Source organism: Lycorma delicatula, chromosome 1 (assembly GCF_047948215.1).
Source record: "Lycorma delicatula isolate Av1 chromosome 1, ASM4794821v1, whole genome shotgun sequence".
NCBI lineage: Eukaryota > Metazoa > Arthropoda > Insecta > Hemiptera > Fulgoridae > Lycorma > Lycorma delicatula.
In genome coordinates this window covers 8,896,320-8,919,426 of record NC_134455.1, presented here as the reverse complement: position 1 = coordinate 8,919,426, position 23,107 = coordinate 8,896,320, and the positions used below count along the sequence as shown (strand labels likewise).

At 29.0% G+C, this 23,107-nt stretch overlaps 1 protein-coding gene and 1 non-coding gene across 9 annotated transcripts in view; one reads left to right on the top strand and one right to left on the bottom strand.

Annotated features, from left to right (window-relative positions):
* Window positions 1-880: 880 nt before the first annotated feature.
* Window positions 881-1,073, bottom strand: LOC142318572 (U2 spliceosomal RNA). The gene has a single exon (XR_012754961.1). It is a non-coding gene; the product is annotated as a U2 spliceosomal RNA (small nuclear RNA).
* A 17,293-nt stretch (window positions 1,074-18,366) lies between these two features.
* Window positions 18,367-23,107, top strand: part of Hacd2 (3-hydroxyacyl-CoA dehydratase 2) — a 76,253-nt gene continuing 71,512 nt past the window's right edge. For 4 of the 8 annotated variants that reach the window (XM_075365699.1, XM_075366095.1, XM_075365627.1 and 1 more), the window contains exons 1-2: window positions 18,367-18,516; window positions 19,776-19,895. In XM_075365699.1, coding sequence (XP_075221814.1) covers window positions 19,812-19,895 — 84 coding nt within the window. In that variant the 5' untranslated portion in view covers window positions 18,367-18,516; window positions 19,776-19,811. Of the gene's footprint in view, window positions 18,517-18,674; window positions 18,694-18,774; window positions 18,937-19,110; window positions 19,377-19,775; window positions 19,896-23,107 lie in introns of those variants that run through there. The other 4 variants (XM_075366014.1, XM_075365932.1, XM_075365780.1 and 1 more) reach the window with 4 other exon arrangements.

The following is a 23,107-nucleotide window of genomic DNA, read 5'->3' as shown; positions in this document are numbered from 1 at the left end:
ACTCCGGAATTGACAGCGATAAAGCGGAGTGCAGGCCGGCTCAGGAGAGCCGCACAGCGTGCGGATGATTGTGATCGGCGTGCAGTCTTGATTGCGGATTATCGCCGGAAGAGATCCGAGTATTTTCATAAGTTTAGGTCTTCTAAACGTGATTCCTGGCGCTCTTTTGTGCAAGAGGAGGGGAATAAAGACCCGTGGGCTGTTGTTTATCGATTTCTTTGTCATAAGCGGAAAAGACATTCTTCTGTCGGCTCTCTCCACCCAGGATGGTGTTGTTATAAATAAAGATCGTGTCCTCACTCATCTGATGGACGATCTAGTACCGAGATTGGTGAGACCTCGTATCATCGACGTGTCCGAAGGGAAGTTGTAGGTTTTCGCTCACAGATTATGTCTTCAGAAATTACTGAGACGAAAGTCCGTCAAGTAATTTGTAGCCTGGCTAGGAAAGATGGGGCATGCAATCAAGTTTTGTTTTAAACTCGGTGAGAATCCTACTGAAACTTTTCAAAATTAAAAAGGGCATGTGTAGATGACGCTATGTCACGATCCCAAGTTTTTAGGTGGTTTAAAGCATTTTCAGGTGGCCGGGAATCAGTTGCGGACGATGCACGCTCGGGAAAACCGTTAACATCAAAAAGTGACGACAATGTTAAGACTTGATACGGTACGACCGGCGATTAACTGTCAGAATGATTGAATAACAATTGAATTTGAACGATACCACAGTCCATCAAATTTCGACAAACGAATTGGACATAAAATGTTTGTGCAAAATTGAAGTGTGTCGCGATCTTCCATGGCGAATTGAAACTGATCCTATTTTCTAAAAAAATGTTATTACTGGTGATGAATATTGGATACTAGTATTTGAGTACCCTATGAGTACCCTACACCCAGAAATAAAACACCAGAGCAAGGAGTGGCACATTTCAAACTCATCACGTCCCAAAAAAGCAAATAAAAACGAAAACCATGCAAATTTGTTTCTTCGGTAGTAATGGCATTATCCATAAGAAGTTTTGCCTACTGGACACTACACTTTGATCTTAGCCAAGAGGCTGAGAAGCGATGCCTACAGGACACTGTAAGTTAATATGTTTATGACAATGCACCTTGTCACACTGCATTCTTAGTTACTGCTCGTTAACTGAGAGTGCAGTGAACTCTAAGCTGAGAGTTTTTGGCAAAGAAAAACATCCTGTAGTTCCTCAACCACTTTATTCACCTGACTTGAGTCCCTGCAACTTTTTCCTGTTCCCAACTTTAATAAAACAACTCAAAGAACACCATTTTGGAACAGTAGAAAACATTTAAAAAAATGTAATCAACCATCTGAAGGACAATCCGGTTTCTAAGTTCCAGCACTGCTACGAAGAGTGGAAAAACCGTTTGAAGCATTGCGTGGCTTTCCAAGGGAACTATTTCAAGGTGATAGACTCCATGTATGATTGGATTATAAATACAAAAGTTTTTCTGAAACAGTCTCATTACTTTATTTACAGACCTCGTAAGTGGACACTAATTTCAATGAAAAATTATACTAAAATTTTCATTTGGGTTTTTGTAATATAATGATTTAAAATCTGATATCACCTTTATATTCAAACTATATTTTGAATTTGAATTCTCAGGTTCAAATTTGAGTTGAAAGTTTTCAGGTTTAAATCCTAATAAAAGTTACTACTTTTACCCTTATTATGATTTGAATTCTACGAATAGATGAAGGATATCGGTGATCATTAGTGGTTGGGTTTCAATTAACCACACATCGCAGGAATGGTCAGCCTGAATCTGTTCAAGACTACATGTTTACTAGTACAGTTAGTTACATTACACTGGTAAGTTGATAATGACTTCAATTGTTGATGCGATTATAAATAAAAATACAAAAAAGTAAATTTACACAAAAATTCAAAAAAATAGTAAAGATCAGGGTAAAAAATACACTGCCACATTCATAATCTTAACTCTCTCTAGGTAGCAGTCACGTTGTTTCTCTGTACCTCTGTCTTTGTTGTTTCTTTATTCTTATTAAGATGCAGATTTTTCGCTTTGTGAGAACTCTGAAATAGAATTGATTTTTAAACTGAATTTCAATTAATTAATAATCAAACATACATCCCAAACTAAACTCCACACAGATTATGTTTATTAGGATCATATACACAAAGTTACAATGAGAACCAATCAACAATAGCTGATTATTATTATCACTACATCTCTTTTTGAGGCAGAATATATTTTCCATTACAGACCAGATACAGTGTAAGGTTATGAATGTGGAGAGGTTGTGTACTTTTAACACCTCTGTGATGAATTCTATGTATTAAGTTTCAAGCAGTTCCTCTTTATTTATAACCAATTCTTGTTTATATGCTCTCCACAGAGAATGTAAGACATTGTGCTGAGCAGTAATTAAATGCAGAGAACCTCTCAACTGTTAAATATTCCTCCAGTTAGTTAAGACTCAGACCTCAAATTTTTAAGATTAAATTGATGGGTATCCTAATGAATCCATTAAAGCATTTACCCAACCATACTGATTGCAAGATCTGCTCTTACAATCCTTTTTTAAATCAGAAATTTCTTAAGATCAGTAAAGAAATACATCCCTCTATCTGAATTTATAATCAACTGGCAGTGATAAATATTTATTTAGATTTTTTACTAGTATATTAATTGTCACATTAGACAACAAAAAACAAACAGTAATATAGAATACTTATTTGCAAGCACCAACATATGAGTATAATTGTTCCTGTTTCATGACTGAAAGAACACCTTAAAATTCATTTTCAATCTCTCGAAAGGCCTTATTACTTTAATCATACAGCCAATTCTTTTATATATTACAGTTCAACTTCTGAACTAATCAGGCAATGCTAACAAATCTAAGGGACATTTATTTACTTTGTTTGTTTACTTGTGATTTACTGTTTTTGTTCCATGCATATTCATTAAGCTTGACATTATTTTGCATTAGATTATTTTTTCAGATTATTGTCACTTGTCACTATTAGTTTTTTTATTTACAGTATATCCTTTTATTTTTTCAAACCATCTCTGTTGCTGTATAGCTTGTAAACATAGCAATATTAAGTTTTAAAATTATATTCATCACTAACCTCAAGTATCTTCTTGGACTAATCTTAATTTTATTTAGGCTTTCTAAATTGTTTCTTGATTAAAATATGATTTATTCACTTTCAAAGTAGTAAATAAATAATAATACTCTATAACTGTTTTTTCATTAAAACTAAAGATAAATATTTCATTAAAACTAAAGATTATAAATATTTCATTCAGACTTATAATGTATAAATCAAATCAATAATGGATGATGTACTTCTCCACAGTAATCAACAAAATAATAAAGAATTTCCTGGAATGAATAAGGAGAAGTAGCAGATCAGCACCACATAGCATTGCACCAGTCTTCTTAGTGAAGTTGTAACATAGCTTCTTATTCAGAATCCCAGGTCTGAAAAGCATAGCATTTTTCATACACTACAAAATTTCTGTTCCACATTCCCATCCACAAACCTCAAGCTTATATGATGATTTAATCATAAAAAAAAAAAAATAAATAAAGATGACATAAGACTTACAAAACATATCCTCACATACATCAAACCCAAAAGAATAACAAATATATCAACGATACCTGTAAAGGTATGTAAAAAATAAACATCACTGATGAAGAAACACAAGACTGAACATATTTCAAAACAAAATCAAGAATTTCAGTGGGTTTCAAGAACTAACAAATCAAGTCAACAATAATTTGTTGAGACTAAGATAAAACAGCTCCATTCACAAAAAATTAAAAATTACTGAATTACTGTTCACATACTCTATAGATGGCCTAAAATAAGAAAAATTAAAAGGAATGCGGTTATATTTCTTACTATACACAAGAATAATACTTGAAATAATACTGGCGGAAGTATAAAAATAAAACCAATATAGAAAAAAATTTAATTAAACATGTTTTCCTTAAAAAAAGCTGTGACAAACTATGTCTTAATTATTAGTTTATATTGTTAGTTTAAACTTACATATTAAACAAGATTGCATATTTATTAAACTATTAGGTTGAATTCTATAAGAAATCAAGAATAGGTCGAATTGATTTAATGTGTATTTAAATCATGTCAACATGAATTTTCTCAACACATGACTACGTATGGATATGTTGAAATGTACATGACTTTTATTTTACAATTCATTTTAAAATTTCGTTTTTTAACCTTTTATTGTTTTTCAGCTAAATGAAGAATTAAAATCATACCAGAAAGTGAAAAAAAAAAAATCAGATTTTAGTAATGATGACCATCTAGATTTAAGAGCAGCAGTCTGTTCAGATGGTTTCTATAAGTAAGTTAACTTTTCATAGTAATGAGATGACTAAATTTATCTTTTCCGAAAGATACAGAATAGTATCAGGAAGAAGTAATACAACTATAAGGAATTATAGTTTAAGTATTTCTTTTTGGTGGAAGGAAAAATGTTATAAAATAATATTGAATTTCTGATTAATATTTTGTAATTGTATGCTAAGTTTACATTTTGTTCAAAAATGCATTTATATATTTTGTTGAAGCGAGTAGCACATACAGGAAATTATTAGTATTACTAAATTTTTAAATCATTACATTTTTAATAATTAAATAACTGATGGAAAATTATTGCGTAATAATAAAAAATAATCAAAATTTATTATATTGATTTTATATGTAAGAAAATAAATTCAAATTGAATAATGATAATGGATAAATCCAAAAGAGAGTTGCTGTTATTTTTCCAAATGAAAATATGGTTATTCCTTTCAGAGGTGGAGTTGAGCCTGAATGTTGTCACAGAATACTCGTTCATTATCTCACCTAAGAATAGTCTAAAAAAAGAATATTTTAATATCTAGTAAGGAAATTTTTGCTGTTTATTACTAGATTAATATTCTATCACAATGCAGACACATGGAAGCATTTCATTTGCAGATATGTACTATCTTTATGAATGTAAACAAAAAATGTAAATTCTAAATAATCATTTCACTGATAGTTTGTTGTGTTAGACTACATTAGTTTTTACTTTCAACTATCTTCAGCACCTGTTTATTTTAGGTGACAAGATTAGTGATAGAAAATTAATACTAAATAAAGTTATAATAATTGATAGTTAACGCTTATTGCAGTTATGCTCTACAAAACATTAAAGGAAAGGTAGTTATTAGGCCTTTACTGCCCCAATCAAAGTTTATCTCAACAAATGAAGATGGTCGCTGGTCTTATATGTAAGTAGAAGTTCAACTTTCAGTTCAGTAATAAAAATAATTAATTTACGAAGGAGGAGTCAAACATAAACAGGAGTTTCATAGCTATAATTTACTAATTGAATATAATATGTAATTTACATATTATTTCTTGATGTAGTCTCCTGGAACTGCAACACACTTGTTCCAGTAGTTGGGAAGCACCTTTATCTCAAAAGAGAAGTCTTTTGGTAGACATTCTCGCACAGAGTCAATGATCTTCTCACTCAAGCCAAAATTTGCTTTGCTTTTAAAAATTCCTTACTAAAAGTAAGCCAAACAGTTGATATCTTAATTCCAAGAAATCACAGTTATGTACAAAATAGACTTGCACAACCTACATGAATAACAGTTTTACAGTTAGAAGCGACATTCTGGGAGTAAGCTCTGTCCTGAAGAAAATAAAATAGAAGACTAGACAATTTATAGGTTTCACACAACATTTTAAATCTGGTATAGTATTAGGCAGTGATATTTCTTTCTTCTGTAACAAACTTTGGGTAGAATAATAATAGCCTGTAAATGCAAATGGGAGTTGCCATTACTTTTCCAAATGAAAACATGGTTATTCCTTTCAGTGGTGGAGTTGAAGCTGAATGTTGCCACAGAAGTCTGTAATGAAATAGAAGTGGAGTAATAGTTTTGAGTGCATTACTCAAAACCAATTCTATTCTACATATATACCAGAAAATATAATCATTTATTGGCTATTCAGGCAAGCCCCATATCACCCAGATTAATATATGTCCAAAACCTTGCCTCTTAATTTCATATCCCTGCAGAAATTGGGAAAACAACTAATCTTCTTTCTTTGTGTTCAGGCTGTTGGAGATTAGAGCTAAATTTTAAATAATTTCTTATTATTGTTTCTTCACTTCAGTACTTATTTTTTTAGTTTGTTTTTTAGAGATAATAATAGTAACTTATCATTTTTCTTAAATAAGTACATAAATATCATTCTGTTTGTCTTTTCTGATTCAGATCATGTCAGTTGAGCGTATAGTTCATTTTCAATATTTTTTCATCCCTCACAGAATGACTCGCAGAAAAGCCTCAAACTGCTTTTAAATCTGATATTGAACAAATCTTTTATTTGGAAAAAAATTAATAGTAACTTGCTACACAACATTGTATATTATTATATACCTCCAGCTTAAATATATACTCTACTGCTGACAAAGAGGAATGAAAAAGCAGCTAACATTACTGATGTGAAGTTCAGATTTGCAAGTGTTTGTCCAATGAGTTACGTCTATCTTGCACTCATTACAATAGCAGAGCCTAAAAATTCCTTTTATATTTCAGCCTCCTTTGTGTTATAAAATATTGGCTTGCATAGATCTGTTAGGAAAAAAAACATAAAAAAAATTTTATGATTTTTAATGTAACAAAAATTATTATGAAAATTAATCTAAACATTATAACATTTTTTTTAGAGAATTTTTCATTTTAATACAGAAAACTGGGAATCGTTCTCGTCATGCTATTACTAAAGAGTAATATTCAATAATGTGATTGTAGCTTTCAATGTAACACAGAAAGAGAATGTAACCATTTATGAGAAGGATAAATGATTTAATGAGAAGATGCATTTAGTACATATTAGCCCTTGCTTAAATCATCTAAGTCTTTCAAACAAGCTTACTGTGTAGAATCTCAATCTCTTGTAAAATGATAAAAAACTATTTTAAGTTTTTTTTATGATAATATATCAAAAGCTGCACCTTATACTAACAATATTCTTTCTGAATAAATGCAAGTTTATTGACTGGTAAATAAATCTCTTTTTTTAACAAGTTTCAAATACCAAACTCTTATCATATTATTCCATTTCTTAACATAACCAATTTTTAAAAACCCTTAACAGAACATAAAGCCTGATTTCATAGAACTGCAATTTATTCCAGTCATACACACATTTTTCTTGTCTTGCTTCTATATAAAAAAAATGGGTACAGCCAGAGTTTTATCAGATTTAAGGCAAACTTCTCTATCTTTATCATGCTAATATAACACACTATAATTGAAATAAGAAATTTGATTAGACCATGCTTTTTTTTATCACAATCTTTGATCTAATTGGATCTGTGTCCCTAAAAGCCTTAACTTTTTTCTTTACTGTTGATATTTGAAGATTGTAGATACTGATGATAACAGAAAAATTATGTATCGCCTTCTGTTATGAATTTTCAAAACACTTAAAGGCTATTATATCATCAATATAAAAAATTATGAGCATAGATTATCATCTAGTTTCTGCTATATTTCCTTGTCGTAAAAGAGTTTCCTCAATACATCATATACCTCTCAAATCCTAATTAACTGTCATTTAACATGCAAAATACAAATCGCTGCAATCAAAGGTGAGATCTTCTTCCTGTAATTTGCCACAACAAAGATGTGCTCATTATAAAATGCCTTTTCAAAATCATTTAATGCAATGAGCAGTTCTCCATTAAATTCTACTTGCTATACATTAATAATCTCAGAGTAAATACTGCATCTACACATGATCTCCCTTTCCTGAATCCCACTTGCTCCTCAGACAAATGATCAACGGTTTTTTGTAAATGCAGATTTAATGTGCAGGTGTAATGAATATTTTGAAAGTTGCATTTAAAAGAAAGACTATCCTGTAATTGCTTATTTTTATCAATTTTCCCTTCTTATGTAGAGAACTCATTTCTAAAACTGTAATTCTTTTAAAATGTTAATTTTTAAAGGTACAACTAATAGATATTCCTTAATGAATGTTGTTTTGCATGAATTTTTAATATTATTACCCTTTTCCAAGAATTAATTAAAAAATTAATTTCACCTGTGGCTTTGACTAATGGTCAGTCATACATTATGTTTAATTGTGCACATCAGGTTAAAACATGGATTCCACTGTTTTTATTCAAAATAAGTATTCTCTAACTCTTTCTTACAATCTGTTCTGATATGTATTTTGCTAATGTAAGAACAATTTATTGAAGTACCTTTCAGAATTCAACAAGACCAAAATAGATCAATTTGAACTGTTCAAAACTGTTAATTACTAATTACTCATTTGTAAGATTAACATCTAACTCGACCAATTTCTATGATAGAGTGTTAGGATCTCTGCCTTTCATTAGGTTCTGTTTAAATCCCAATCTGCATTAGAATTTGTCATACTGTAAAATTTATCTCACATAAATGAATGTAATTGGATATTAGACTGCAGTTGCTAAAGGAAATAAATAAAATCTTATTTCTACTTGTTTACAATTTTGGTTTTAATAGCTTTTTTAAAGAGGAACTTCTACATCTCCAAATGAATTACTTTATTTTTTTATGTATTAATTTATGGTTGTTTTTTTACAATTCCTTCATGTTGTACATATTTTCAATAAAATTATTTTTAAGTTTTATTTATTTAATAAATATAATTATTTAATGATGTATTTTGGGAGGGTTACAATTAGGAATAGGTAAGATTCTATTCATAAAGTTAAAATTGAGGCTTAATTGAAGTTTAGAAAAATAATTTGGGTTTGATTAAACTATATATAAGTTAAAGTGGCAAGTTTATATTGATTAAATTAGTATGAAAAATAGGTTTACTATGTTTCTGCTGGTGAAAGTTGGTGACAAAAATTGTCTGCAACTTAAACTTCTTAAATGACAAATCAAATTAGACTTAATAAATATTGAAAATTATTGCAGCACACATTTTAAATGTAAAAGTTACAAAAAAAAACTTTAGCTGTGTCTCAGCTAATTTTCATTTTATATAAGAATTCAGAAAAATCTCAAATTTCTTAACCAGCTTGTAAAGTTTTTTATAGCTTTTCCTTTAAAAATGTATTGTAAACACCGTTTCTACATTTTTTCAAGTTTAAAATTGTCCAGCATGGATATTAAAATTGAAACTTTTAATAAATATAGCATTCTTTAAGCATCAATAACAAACATAGTATTTAAAAACTTACATTATAACATTTTCAGATGCTCCTTCGATTATCACACAACGTTCCATAATAATCCAATATCAGGAGATCCTTGTAGTAGGCCTTTATATTTATTGCCAGGTACTGGGAAATACAGAGCACAATGACTAATCACTAAATAAATTTTATGAATTAATATAAGCTCATTAACACAAATTTCCTCATATTACAACAGTTTTGAACTTTTATTTAATATTATCATAAATCACCACTACATAAGGAATAGAAAAAATTAGAAAAGTTAAGCACCTCATAATCCTTTTCATCAGTATTGACATACGGGTGATAGTAAACATTTTTTGAAATTACCATGATTGCTTCATCATTTCTTTCTTGAGTATTCCTGTTCGGTTCATGCAACTAGACCAACTTTCTTTTTTTTTTTCAAGTTTTGGAAATTCCTTTCAATTTGGATTAATTATTGAAGTGATTATTTGACCTCCACTTTGAAGTGACAGTTGCTTCTCCTTTTGACACATCTATAGCCATATCTTAAAAACTTATTGGCAGTGATCCTGTGTGATCACATAATATACCACTTTATAAAATAAGAAAAGAAGAAAGTCATTCCGATTATAATAATTTCATAAAGCTAATTATTTCATAAATGAATAAAGATTTATATGTTTATTACTATTGTATATTACTTGGTATTTGAGACATAAATTATGTTGCACTAGATGAAATATTACAACTGATATATATATATATATATATATATATATATTCATAAACAGATTTTATTGTATTTTTTGTTTATTTTTATATTACTTTAAATTTTTATTACTTTAAATTTATATTTATATTTTTTCTAATAATCTTTTACAGCTTAGAAGAAATATGTACAATTTTGGTCTCATTTTATGGAGAAATGAATATCTTAGAGGACTGGAATGCAAGTAATCAAGATTTGACAGATACACTATGCAGGTAAAATAAATTTCTTTTTTTTTCAAAAGTTAATGTAGAGGTTTGTCTATCAATGCTCGATTGTATCCATTCAGCTAAAAGTTTTATTGTGTATTGCTCATTCTTATAGTCTTTCTGTAACAGTGGAATGTACTGAAGTCTGGGTAACATGATTCTAAAAACTGAAAATTTATGTTGTGTGGGATGATTGGAAGAGTATAACTGTCAGGTGAGGTAAGTTTTCCATAGATTTTGAATAGATATCAACATTCATGTTTTGGATACTAAGGTCTACAAAGTTTATGTTTCATCATTTTTGTATTTAGTGGTGAAGATTATAAATTTTTAGTTGTTTGTGAAAAGTTGTTCATATAAAATTCTTATATTCAAATTCCTGTTCTAATAATAAACAATTACTATCAATAAGTACTGCATTATTTTTCTCTGATTCATGTGCCATACTTTTAAGTGATTCAGTTTTTTAAGTGTTCTTTATTTTATTTTTTAAATTCAAAGCTTTTGTGGTTTATATTTTGTAGCTTTTACCCTTTTTTATCTTTTATTTTCAGTTTAATTTTTTTTACATTACATGTTTGCATAAGAATTAATTTTATTTTACATCTTCTGATCCAGAACAAAAATTTATTTTTTTATAGGGGAGAAGGAGTGTTTGGAGCTTGTCATTCTCTTGAAATACAGGAAGAGTAATCAGAAATTGAAATTATTGAAGATGAAGAATACATTGCAAAAGTGAAGACTAATCTTATAAATCAGAAATGCACTTCAATATGGTTATTATTAAAAATAATGGCAATAAATAAATAAAACTATGTGAATTCAGTTGAATTAGTACTGCTGTGCGAGTTAGAAAAAACCAATACTTGTACAACAAGACATACAATTTGCATATGAAGCATGCAAAAATATGAGAACAATTCAATAAAAAGACATACCAACTAATTATTCTTTTTCTTTCCTTTTCATAAACATTTCTGGGGTTTTTTAAGATTTTAAAGAATTACTATAAATTATTATTTAGGCTTGTTACTGACTTTTTCCCCTCCATTACTACTTCGTAAACAATACTACAAATACATTTTTTAAAATCAATTGCAACTAAGAAAATCTGTTTCTTCTATTTAAGTTTACAAAACAAATTTTATATTCTTAGAAATTTTTTTAAACATATTGAATGGTCTGTTGTTGTAGAAGTTCATTAAAAACACTCAAAACATGTAAAAAAAAACAACAGCAAATAAAGTAGTAAATATTGAACCTTAAATCTCTATTTATTTATTCTGCTAATAGGATGAACTTTGATAAATTTCTAATAATGTTCACATGCTCTCACACAAATTCCTTTGAGAAGCAGACAGCTATACAAAGAATGTTGTGTACAAGAAAGTAAGTTATTAGAGGATTTTTTCCCGTGATGTTCTTTCTGAGCAGACTGTGGAATATCTAACCCACCGGGTTGGTCTAGTGGTGAACGCGTCTTCCCAAATCAGCTGATTTGGAAGTCGAGAGTTCCTGCGTTCAAGTCCTAGTAAAGTCAGCTATTTTTACACGGACTTGAATACTAGATCGTGGATACCGGTGTTCTTTGGTGGTTGGGTTTCAGTTAACCACATATCTCAGATATGGTCGAACTGAGAATGTACAAGACTACATACACTTCATTCACACTCATACATATCATCCTCATTCATCCTCTGAAGTATTATCTAAACGGTAGTTACCGGAAGCTAAACAGGAAAAGACTGTGGAATATCACATAAATAGTGATAATCTAAAAATGTTTAAATGAAACCCAATATAGCTTATTAACAGTTCAAAGACAGTGGATAAGTGAATGCTGATGCAAGAGATCTCTAATCTTGTTTCTTTTAAGTTTGACAATTTTCCACAGTGGAAACTTTTCTACCACCCTATTTATTCAAACACATCACTTCATGGGAAAGCTTTATTTTTTTATTTCTAATTTTCACACTTTAACTTGATTACTTCATTAGTAGCAATACACACTGTTAAAATTACAAAAATTTTAATTACATTAGATGCAAACAAAAAAATAATTTTTGAATCGTAAAATTTATTGTTTTTTACTGAGTTTTGCTTCATGTGGCAATTAAAGATAAGTGAAATTATTTTTTTTTTCTTTAACTTCTTCAACACAGCTGTGATCACTTTTGTGAATCTTTTTAAAAATGAGTTAACTTAATTACTTATATATATATATATATATATTTTTTTTTTTTTTTTTTTTTTGTCTTCAGTCATTTGCCTGGTTTGATGCAGCTCTCCAAGATTCCCTATCTAGTACTAGTCGTTTCATTTCAGTATACCCTCTACATCCTACATCCCTAACAATTTGTTTTAAATATTCCAAACGTGGCCTGCCTACACAATTTTTTCCTTCTACCTGTCCTTCCAATATTAAAGCGTCTATTCCAGGATGCCTTATTATGTGGCCTATAAGTCTGTCTCTTCTTTTAACTATATTTTTCCAAATGTTTCTTTCTTCATCTATTTGCCGCAATACCTCTTCATTTGTCACTTTATCCACCCATCTGATTTTTACATTCTCCTATAGCACCGCATTTCAAAAGCTTCTAATCTTTTCTTCTCAGATACTCCGATCGTCCAAGTTTCACTTCCATATAAAGCAACACTCCAAACATATACTTTCAAAAATCTTTTCCTGACATTTAAATTAATTTTTGATGTAAACAAATTATATTTCTTACTGAAGGCTCGTTTCGCTTGTGCTATTCAGCATTTTATATCGCTCCTGCTTCATCCATCTTTAGTAATTCTACTTCCCAAATAACAAAATTCTTCTACCTCCGTAATCTTTTCTCCTCCTATTTTCACATTCAGTGATCCATCTTTGTTATTTCTAATACATTTCATTACTTTTGTTTTGTTCTGGTTTATTTTCATGCGATAATTCTTGCGTAGGACGCAAGAACTATCCTATTGTTATAGACCTCCATATTTGAACAGGTATTTTGTGTGTATCACAGCAAATACATATTAAGTTACACTTTAATTCTCCCAGAATTTTTTTGTTTGAATGAATTTTGAACAAGATATTGTACATAAATATGTATGCATAACTCAAAAAAAATTAGCCATAGAATGTTGAAATTTTGGATTTAGAACTGCTGTAACATCTAGTTGTACACCTCCCATTTTGACTGCAATCAACTGGACCAAAAATGTCCAGAAAATCCCAAAATCCAAAAAATTTGGATTTGGACTTTTTTCTTAACTGCAGTAATAAGCCCTCACTGACAGATTTTCAACAGTACATCATAAGTGGTACTTAATTTCATTGGTTCCAGAGTTATAGTCAAATAAAATTTTAATTAATGAAATATTTGGATCTTACTAGAGGAAGACAAATCGGTTTGAATCTGACTCCATTTCCTTTTTTTTAATTTAGATATATTGATTTATTAATAATTATTAACCACCGATTGAAAAAAAATATGAAAAAAGATCAGAAGTGATTAGTGAATAAAATTTTATGTACTTTTCATTTTAATTCAAAAATTTTTACAGAAGTTAATAATTATTAATAAATCAATATATTTAAATTAAAAAATTATATGTAGATGAAGACAGATTCAAACTGATGTGTGCATGGATACAGATCTGACATGTTCTCATTTACACCACATAACTACTTGAATGACGTGAAACAAAATTAATATATAAACTTATAAAATGCTGATATGGACACTACAAAAAAATGTGATGCAATGTGGTGTCCACCACACAGCAACTGTGTAACTGTCCACTTTAATAAAGAATTAGAGGATCGTATCTCACTTTCAAATGAAATAAATTTAAATGAAGTGCAGCAAAAAATCTGAATATGTAATTTAATAGGCGTACAAGGAAGTCTTGTAGTGTCTGTGGAGTCCACATCAGATTTTTTAAATCAATTAAAATGGATTAACATTATTAATAATATACTATCATTAACAGAGAAAAAGAATGGAATGATTTTAACTTTACAACTCTGTTAAATAACATTCAACCAGCATTAGTAGCAATCCATTATTCACAATTTTTTTTTTTAATTTATAAATATGTAATATTTCTAATAGTTTTTGTTTCCTTATTATTATTATTTATATCATTTCCAAACTGTTTTTCAATAAATGTTGTTTTTGATAAATTAAAATGTATATTTTTAAATTTAATAACTTTTTTTAAATAAAAGGAACTTGTCAACAGTTAATATTAGTTCTATTTATTATTTTTGGGCACAGTAATTATTTGTACCTTTTTCAGCTTTTGGTTTACATGATGGCATCAGCCTAAGGTTAGATGTAATATGAATTAATAGAGTAAAATAGAAAGGGAACAGGATTTTTAATGCAAAATCATACAGAAATCCAAAAGTAAGAATAATTACCAATAATGAGAAGAGTGTGACCTCAAATTATTTAATGTAGATTAATGTTTTATTGGCTATAAAAAAAAAACTGTGAACTAAGAGGATAAATAAAGAAAAAACTAAAAAACCCTATACCCTTCGGGGAGTCTTTGTTCAGGGATTTTAATGCCATTGTTACTTAAAATAGGATAAATTTAAAATTCAAATCATCATTATAAGAAGCCTAGAATTACTACAATATAAGCAGGAAAGGAAACTCTTGGTAGAAACGTAACAATTTTTCAAAAATCTTGAATAACAAAAAACAATTCAATATTACAACTGGGAAGGATTTATGGTAATCGTTTCAATCTGCCTTTTCAACAATCCATCTCCGTGGCCTTTTAATCGTCTTGTAGTCGACACCAGTGAATATAATAATTGGCTTGTGGTCACTGCCGTGAAGGTCGTCACAAGCAGACGAGTTAAGATGAGGCAATAAATTCAGTGAACATAAAGAAAGTTTGACAGTGTACCAGAAGTTGAAGACATAAATGTGTATGACCCATCATTCAGAAGTCATAGGTTTAAGTCTTGTATCATTCTGTTTATCATATTTCCTAGAGCAGAGAAGAAAAATGAACCCCAGGAAATATGGAAGGCATTGAAGTCTACTACTATTAATGACGTCAATGGAATTTGCGTGAGGAGATTTGATATTTCTAGAGCATTGAACCCAGAGGGTAGCTAGTGGTAGCCTTGTAGCCGACACCTCATTCCACATGAAAATAGCAACACCACCACTCTCTCTACTATCTATAAGAAAATCATATCTGTCACATGTATAGCCTCTGATTGTTACCACATCTTGCTGTAATAGATGCGTTTCTTGAACGCACATTATTAATGGTTCATGTACACCCATCAACACTCTAACATCTTCAATGCGGCACTAAAGACCTCTAACATTCCACTGAATAATGCTCATAAAAATAGTTAGATTCAAAAATACAGATAATATATATGAAAAATTTAATTGTGATTTGGTTTTTCTTTTTCAAGTTTTTTGGTTTAAAAAACTTCAATGCCTTGGGGTTGGGCGGTTCCTCTACCATATCCTCCAGTAGATGTGGTGTTGGAGGGAAGATTTAGAAAAATGGGATGTTGTAGACATCCCAGAGGAGGTGATTGTGTAGGCTCCCTTAACAGGGAGCTTATTGGGTGGCTTGCCACCAGTTGTATTTATTCCTGTCTGCAAAGGTAGAAATTCAAGGACAGGAACTTTCTGGGGGATCCCACTAGTGTTAGCTTTACTAGATGCAACTACCAACTTCTTATTCATCGTCGTTAACTCAGAGATAGTTGCAGTACATGAAGTAACCTGATCAGATAACACCTGAACAAGCTTTTTCAGTTCACTGCAAGATCTGCACTGTTGGTTGCCTGCATTTATAGGAGCTTTAATTGATGTCGCAGTACCAAAGGAGACATCCGGTTTAACAAGGTTTTGAGAGTTAAACAATCCACTGGAAACAAACAACACTACTGGAAGCAACACATACAGCACGTCAAACACAAACACTGACAGCATCACACAAGAACCCTAGAGAAAACAGGACAAAGCTTCTAACATACACAACACCCACGTGATACACACCCATACAGCAGTCAAGACAGAAATCTCAAATAGTCACACTACTTACCAGTGGCCGCCATAAGATGCATGAGCAGAGTGTCCCCAGCCTCATTGCACCCAGGCAATCCCTACATGCACAGGGAACCACCATATACTGAGAAAATAGTTGCTTTAAAGCTGATATTGGTTAGAAAAAGTTTGGAAATCATTCTCTGAAAATACTAAACATAAAATAACAAAATTAGTACAATCTTATTAAAGATGTATGGATACACTGGTAGCTGAAAATTCTAACACTATTTTACAAATCATGTTAAGAAATAATATGGAATCCCTTATAAAAAGGATTTCATTAATCACATAACTAGGTTTTGCAGCTCACCTGTTTTATTGCTGAAAAATTGTGATATTTCTTAGAAATATCAAATCAAGGCAAATAAAATGTTCAAAGTAAACAAAATATGTGCTTTTGTGTGGTTTCTTTTTTTTAGTTAATTTAATTTAAGATATTCTTAAAACGTTTAATTATGCAGTTATTAAGTTCAAAAATGAAATCAAAAATCTGTGTGAATAAATCTGTAAATTTTTCTAGAAATGTAACACAATTTAAGATAAATTCTAATTTTTTTTAATAATAAATTAATTGTTAGCATAAAAAAATCATGCAAATTAACAAGTGTTGATTCTCTTTTGAGAGAATAACTATTCAACATGTTATTGGAAATTCAACTAACACTTTCCTAGAATGGCATGACAAGATCTGCTTCAACAGAAAATCTTTCAATCAGGACAGCAGAAACCTGGTAATATTTCATTACAGAACACCACACTTGGTCTTTCTTTCCTTCTTTTTCTGTTTAGCCTCTGGAATACCACCGTAACTTCAAAGGATGAATGAGGATGATATGTAATGTATGAGTTTGAATGAAGAGTAGTCTTGTACAGTCTCAAGTTGACCATTCCTGAGATGTGTGATTAATTGAAACCCAACCATCAATATCCACAATCTAGTATTCATATCTTTATAAAAATAACTGCCTTTAGTAGGATTTGAACCTTACAATTCTCAACTTTAAAATCAGCTTATTTGCAATGGTTGGGATCAGCAAAAGTGCAAATACAATAATATTTAATGTCAAGATTTTATTTATAGTTGCAATGTTCAAACTTTCAACCTGTTATTTCTTATAGAGTACACAAACAAACTTAAGTAAAGTTTTCTATTTTTTAACTTAGATTAACCTCACCTCATATATAGTAGTTTAATTTCATATATAGTAGTTTTGGAACGTTTACAGAAAAATGAGATCACTTTCAAAAAATGAATTATTCATTTAATATGTTACGCAAGTCAAAACACCTGTATTATTAATTAGATTAGATGTAATAGTACTCACAAGTCAGTTTTTTCTTCAAAATTGTTGTTAGAAATTTCACATGACTGACTTGGGGCAATCCAGAAAATCAAAAGTCCAAATTATCAAAGTCTGGATTAATAAGTTTACACTACATATACAAGCATAAATATTTTTATGACAGAAACCTGAAACTATTTTTTTTTCATATCTGCATAAATATAATGGCACTAAAATTTTCTTATTTAAAATAAGAAAATATTTCAATGACACATTTTTGAAAGAATAAGTATATAAATAATAGAGCTATTATAGGATTATAAAGCACAATAGTAGTTAAGTTTTAACACACACACCTTTATTTTTTTATTTTTTAATAATTCAGTAACATTTTGACCACTGTACTAATAATAAATCTGTAAAAGTAGTATTATAATATAAACAAGTTAACTACGTTTCATCAACTTTTCAAATCATATTACTTTATTTAAATCTTCACTAAAAGTAACGAATACCACTTTTGCAATGACATTCTTAAGTTGGACAACAGATAGCGTAGTAGAGCTGTTCAATGAGTGTCTGTCCATTTTCATGACAACATATATACATACCAAAGCATAAATAAAATGATTTAAAGTACCAGAATAAATCGATTATGTACGGTAAAATATAGACTATTAAATCAAATCGGTAGGAACAGTGCATTTTATTTATTTTACGAAGGAGAAAATATATTTGAAAACAAAGTGTTGTCTAAAAAATGAATTTATGAAAACCTCACATAACGATACTCTTTGTACTTTTGGGAGCATCCGTAATTTCATAAAGCTCGTTTGTAAGTTACTCCAGCTTTAGTTCAGCTGTTTTATTTTTGACGCAATTTGTGTCAGAAGTAGAGCCGGCATAGTTGCGTTATTTATTGATTTTAAAGACACGAGGTACAATTTAGTAGTTTCTATCTCGTTTATTTTGTGTGATAACTGTTTTATATTATTAGTTTACTATGGCAACTATTAACATTATTATATTCTGATCGTTAAAAATAGATTAGACTGATTGAAATTATACGTTAAGTGTGATAGTTGTTTGGTATAGATAATAAATGTTATCTTTATGTAATTAACAATTTATTATAGGCGTCTTGTAGAAATATGCGCTGATGAAGCGATATGTATTTTAATTGCTAAATAATTGTAGTTTGTAAATGGGTGGATTAATTTTATTGTGAATAAAAAAAAGTGTCTGATTTCAATTTTAAAGTCGGTATTTTGTGGTTTGTTCGATTAAGATTTGTAAAGACTTAATTATTTCTCAAGAAATAAGTAACATTTGAGAGGCCTACTTTTATCACTTATTTTGTGAATTTTTTAGCCAGTTACTGTTAATTTAAACTTAATTATTTTAAGTTTTGATCTCATGAAATTACATGTTTTTTTAATAAATTTAATGGTGATATTAAATTAAGAAAAAACCCTGTTATGGTCTTGGGAGCTGTGTAACGACCATACTACATGTTACCCTAAAATTTTATGTAAATTGTTGCTTACTGCCACAATTATCCAAAGGTTTTACCCGCCCAATTGATCATAAAGAAGTTGATTGATGTTATAGATAGTATTGGGATTGGGGCTCAACTGCAATTACTTTCCTTAATCACTGTTTTTCTCATTACCTAAATAAAGTGAAAAATTGGATAGTATTTATCATAGTTAGAAAAATAAAGTAGATTAATTTAAGGCTCACTAATATTTCCAGTGCCTCCACAGCATTGCACATGTAACCAAAAAATGGTTTTAAGGTAGGCAGTAATTATAAATAGAGAGAAAGAGATAGAGATAAACAGCAAAGCATGTTAGTTAAGCATTTCCTTACTAGTTTAAACTACTAAGGAACTAGTTACCATTGGTAAGATGAACTTATTAAAATTATTTTATTTAAAATATTTTAAATTAGTTTACTCAACAGATTGAGTTTAATAAACAATGTTACCCTCTTTTTAAATAATATTAAATAAATTAGAATTTTCTTCATTTAGTGTTAATTTGAACGTTCACTATTGATACAAATTGCCATAACCCCCATCTATTTTTTGAATGCATATACATATATGTAAACCCGAATAATTTACTTTATCTTTTTTTATTTATTATTTTATTTGTTAAACATATAGTTTTTTGATGTTTCTTTTTACTTTCAGGAAAAAAGATTATTCACTTGGTGAGTTAATCATATAATGTCAGGGATACCCAGCCCCTTTGTATATTGGGCACAAGATGCGAAGAATTTATATATAAAAGTCGACTTAAAAGATGTCACTGTAAGTTAATAGTTACTGAGTTTATCTTAATTTGACAATGTTTTCTACTAGCTGTAGACTGGATTATCCTCTGTTCCCCTAAAATGAGGTGCATTTTCCAAAACTGTTGAGTTATTTGCAATCTTAGGTAATTTGGGTGGTTGAATAGTTTGTGGATCACCATTCTAAAAGCTAAAAATCTATGTACGTTTGGTTGATTTGAAGTGTGGCGATCTTGTAGGATTTCTTTGTATTTTGAAAGTGAGTTGTGATTGTTATTTTTATGATGGTGAGTTAATAAATTTTATTTTTGTTATTGTGTTTATTGTGATATTTTAGTATATAGTGTATTTTTTTATGCAAAAATTTTGTATGTTTGCTTTGAGTAAGAATTTCATTGATTATTTTTCCTATTGTTTTGCAATTTTTTTTTCTGTTTTTAATGAGTCCATTGGAAAGCTATTATGTTGTATGTAATATCTATTTTATAATTTAAACTTGTTTTGTAATAATATTTAAAATATTTATTATTTCTAAAGTGTGTTACTACAGTTTTTTGTTTGAGTTTGTCTTTAAGAATTACAATTGTTTCTGATTTCATAAGATTTCTTGTATTGAATATTGCTAAAGTTGAGTTAGGGGTACAGTAATCTTTTTGTCGTATTTATAAGGTCTGTCTTTTTATTTTTTTATATATTTTAATGTTTATGCTTTTTCTGAATTTTTTTTAATTTTTTTGGCTGGTTTTGCGTGGATATTAGCATTTTCAACTTTTAAAATTGGGCATATTGAAATAATGGATTATTGTATTTTTTGAAAGACTCGAAAAATATACAACTGGAGACACTTTTCTCCATTTGGCATATTGTTACTGTAATTAATGAGGACTTCATTAACTTATTCCAAAACATGTAAAGCCAGATTTTGTTTCATAATAAATATTTATTTTTTCCTCTTTTAATAGATTTGTTGGAATATTTATAATGATGGACACTGTTATCAGGTATATAACACTGGTTACTATCGTAATAGTTTTGTATCAACAAATCTATCTGTATCTTTGCCATAAAAAGTATTCCAATAAATGAACAAATTTTTGAAGTGGAAAAAATGCACCAAAACATTTTTTTAAATATGTTGTTTGAAATTTTATAAATAATAAATTATGATCCTACTAGTGTTTAAATTTTGCATGAGGTTTTAGAATGCTATATAATTATAGTTTGAATTGAGGTTATCAGCAGATTGACCTGCAAGTTTCACTGAAAATGAATGAGCCATTTATGAAATACCTGAACAAATTCAAGTTTTATTTATGTGCGTATATATTCTCTAAATTCAGTATATTTATTTTCCTAGCACCAAAAATAAGTTTGAACTGCTCTTAAGAATTAAGCTGATACATTTTGTTCAAGTAAACTTATTTTGATCAATTTTTGAAATAGAAAATTCATATACTATGCATTACACAAACAAGAATCCAATGATGTTAGTTTGTTTTATAATTTATATCTGCTATAGTTATTTTTAATTGAAATGAGAAGGAATTTTATTGAAAAGGCAGGTAGGCCCTTGCAAGAAGAGATTTTCTGTAGATAAATAAAATAAATAAAATTTGTATGTATAGAGTTTATTGTATTTGTCTTTTATAATTAGATTTATTTTAACAAGCCTTAGCCTATTGACTATTAAATATTAAGACTTTCTTAGTTAATTTAAAATTTAAATAATTGCGATCATTACTCTACATAATTGTTTTTAAAAAGAGAGAGCACAATTATAATTTGAATCCATTGTGTATATTTTACACACATTCATCTACATAAAGCCTTGGTCATTTTAAGTAGCCTCATTGAAAACAATGCTATTGTGTTTACAATGTGTGAAATATATCAATATACATAAAAAGTTCTTGTATAGAAAATAAAATTATTTCTTATGAAACTAATATTACATGTTGATAATGAGCCGTTAATGAAATGTGAGAACTAGAAGTAAATAATTTACTAATAATGAACTATAAAATATGAGTATAATAAACTGATTTAAATAGTTTTAGCTTGCAAATGATAGTTAATTTATCAGTACTCAAAAAATATATAAATGTCCAATTTTATATTGTAAAGTAAGAACTTTAATGGAAAGATAGATTCAATATACTCACACTGAAATTTGTTTTATAATGCAAATTATTCATTTAATGATCTGTAGAGGCCCTATTAATTATGCTGCTAAATATTTAAAAAATATATGTAATTCAGTAGGCGTACAAGAAAGTCATTTGGTGTCCACGTCAGATTTAAAAAAATAATTTTTATGTGTAATAAATCACTCGACTATGACAGCAATATTATAAAAATTTGACAAATTAACAATGATAAACATTTGCATTAATTTAAAAATAATTGCAAATTTCAACCAACAATGTAGTAAATCAGTTACAAAACAATATAAGGTATATTACAATCCATATTATTACACACAATAGAATAGATATTACTCAATACATACTAATTAAATTCAGTATTAAATTATAATACAATATATATTTATTTAACTATAAATAAATACAAACCTTATAGAAAACAAAAGGAACAACAAAAATAATTGTCACATGTAGTGAAACTAGCCTGCCCTTTTTGTGCTTGATTTTTATTAAGGTATTCATCAATAATAAATTTTGTCTGTATTTTGTGTTTTGCTGTTGATCAGTCTAAAATTGACTTATCAGTTTATATAGACATGAATTTCTTTTTGTCTTTATTGGTTTTTAATGAGATTTCTGACTATTCTAACCGGTGGTAGAGCTGTTCTACACATGCTCTCTGCTCTGAATTATTGGTACTTTTTTTTTAAGAAGGCTTTCATATGGTGTTCATAATTTTTTTTATATTTACCGTTGTATTCTGTGAAATGCTTTTCTGGACAGCAAAAGAATGTTCTTTAAAAATATGTAATTATTATTTTAAAAGCTGTAAGTTGTAGGCTGAAATTTTATATAGATACTTTGTAATTAATCAAAAGTGTAATTTAATAATCATATATTTATTTGGGTTTTATAGAAACTGAAAAAAAGTTTATTATACAGAGTGTATCATGAAGTTCTCCCAGGACTCTTGTAACCTACTCATGAAAATAATGAAAGAGTTCACATAAACGTACGTGTAAAGTCCTTCGTTTGCAAGTTGCATCTAGTGAAAGATTTTGCTTGGATTTCAGCTACACCGGTAAAA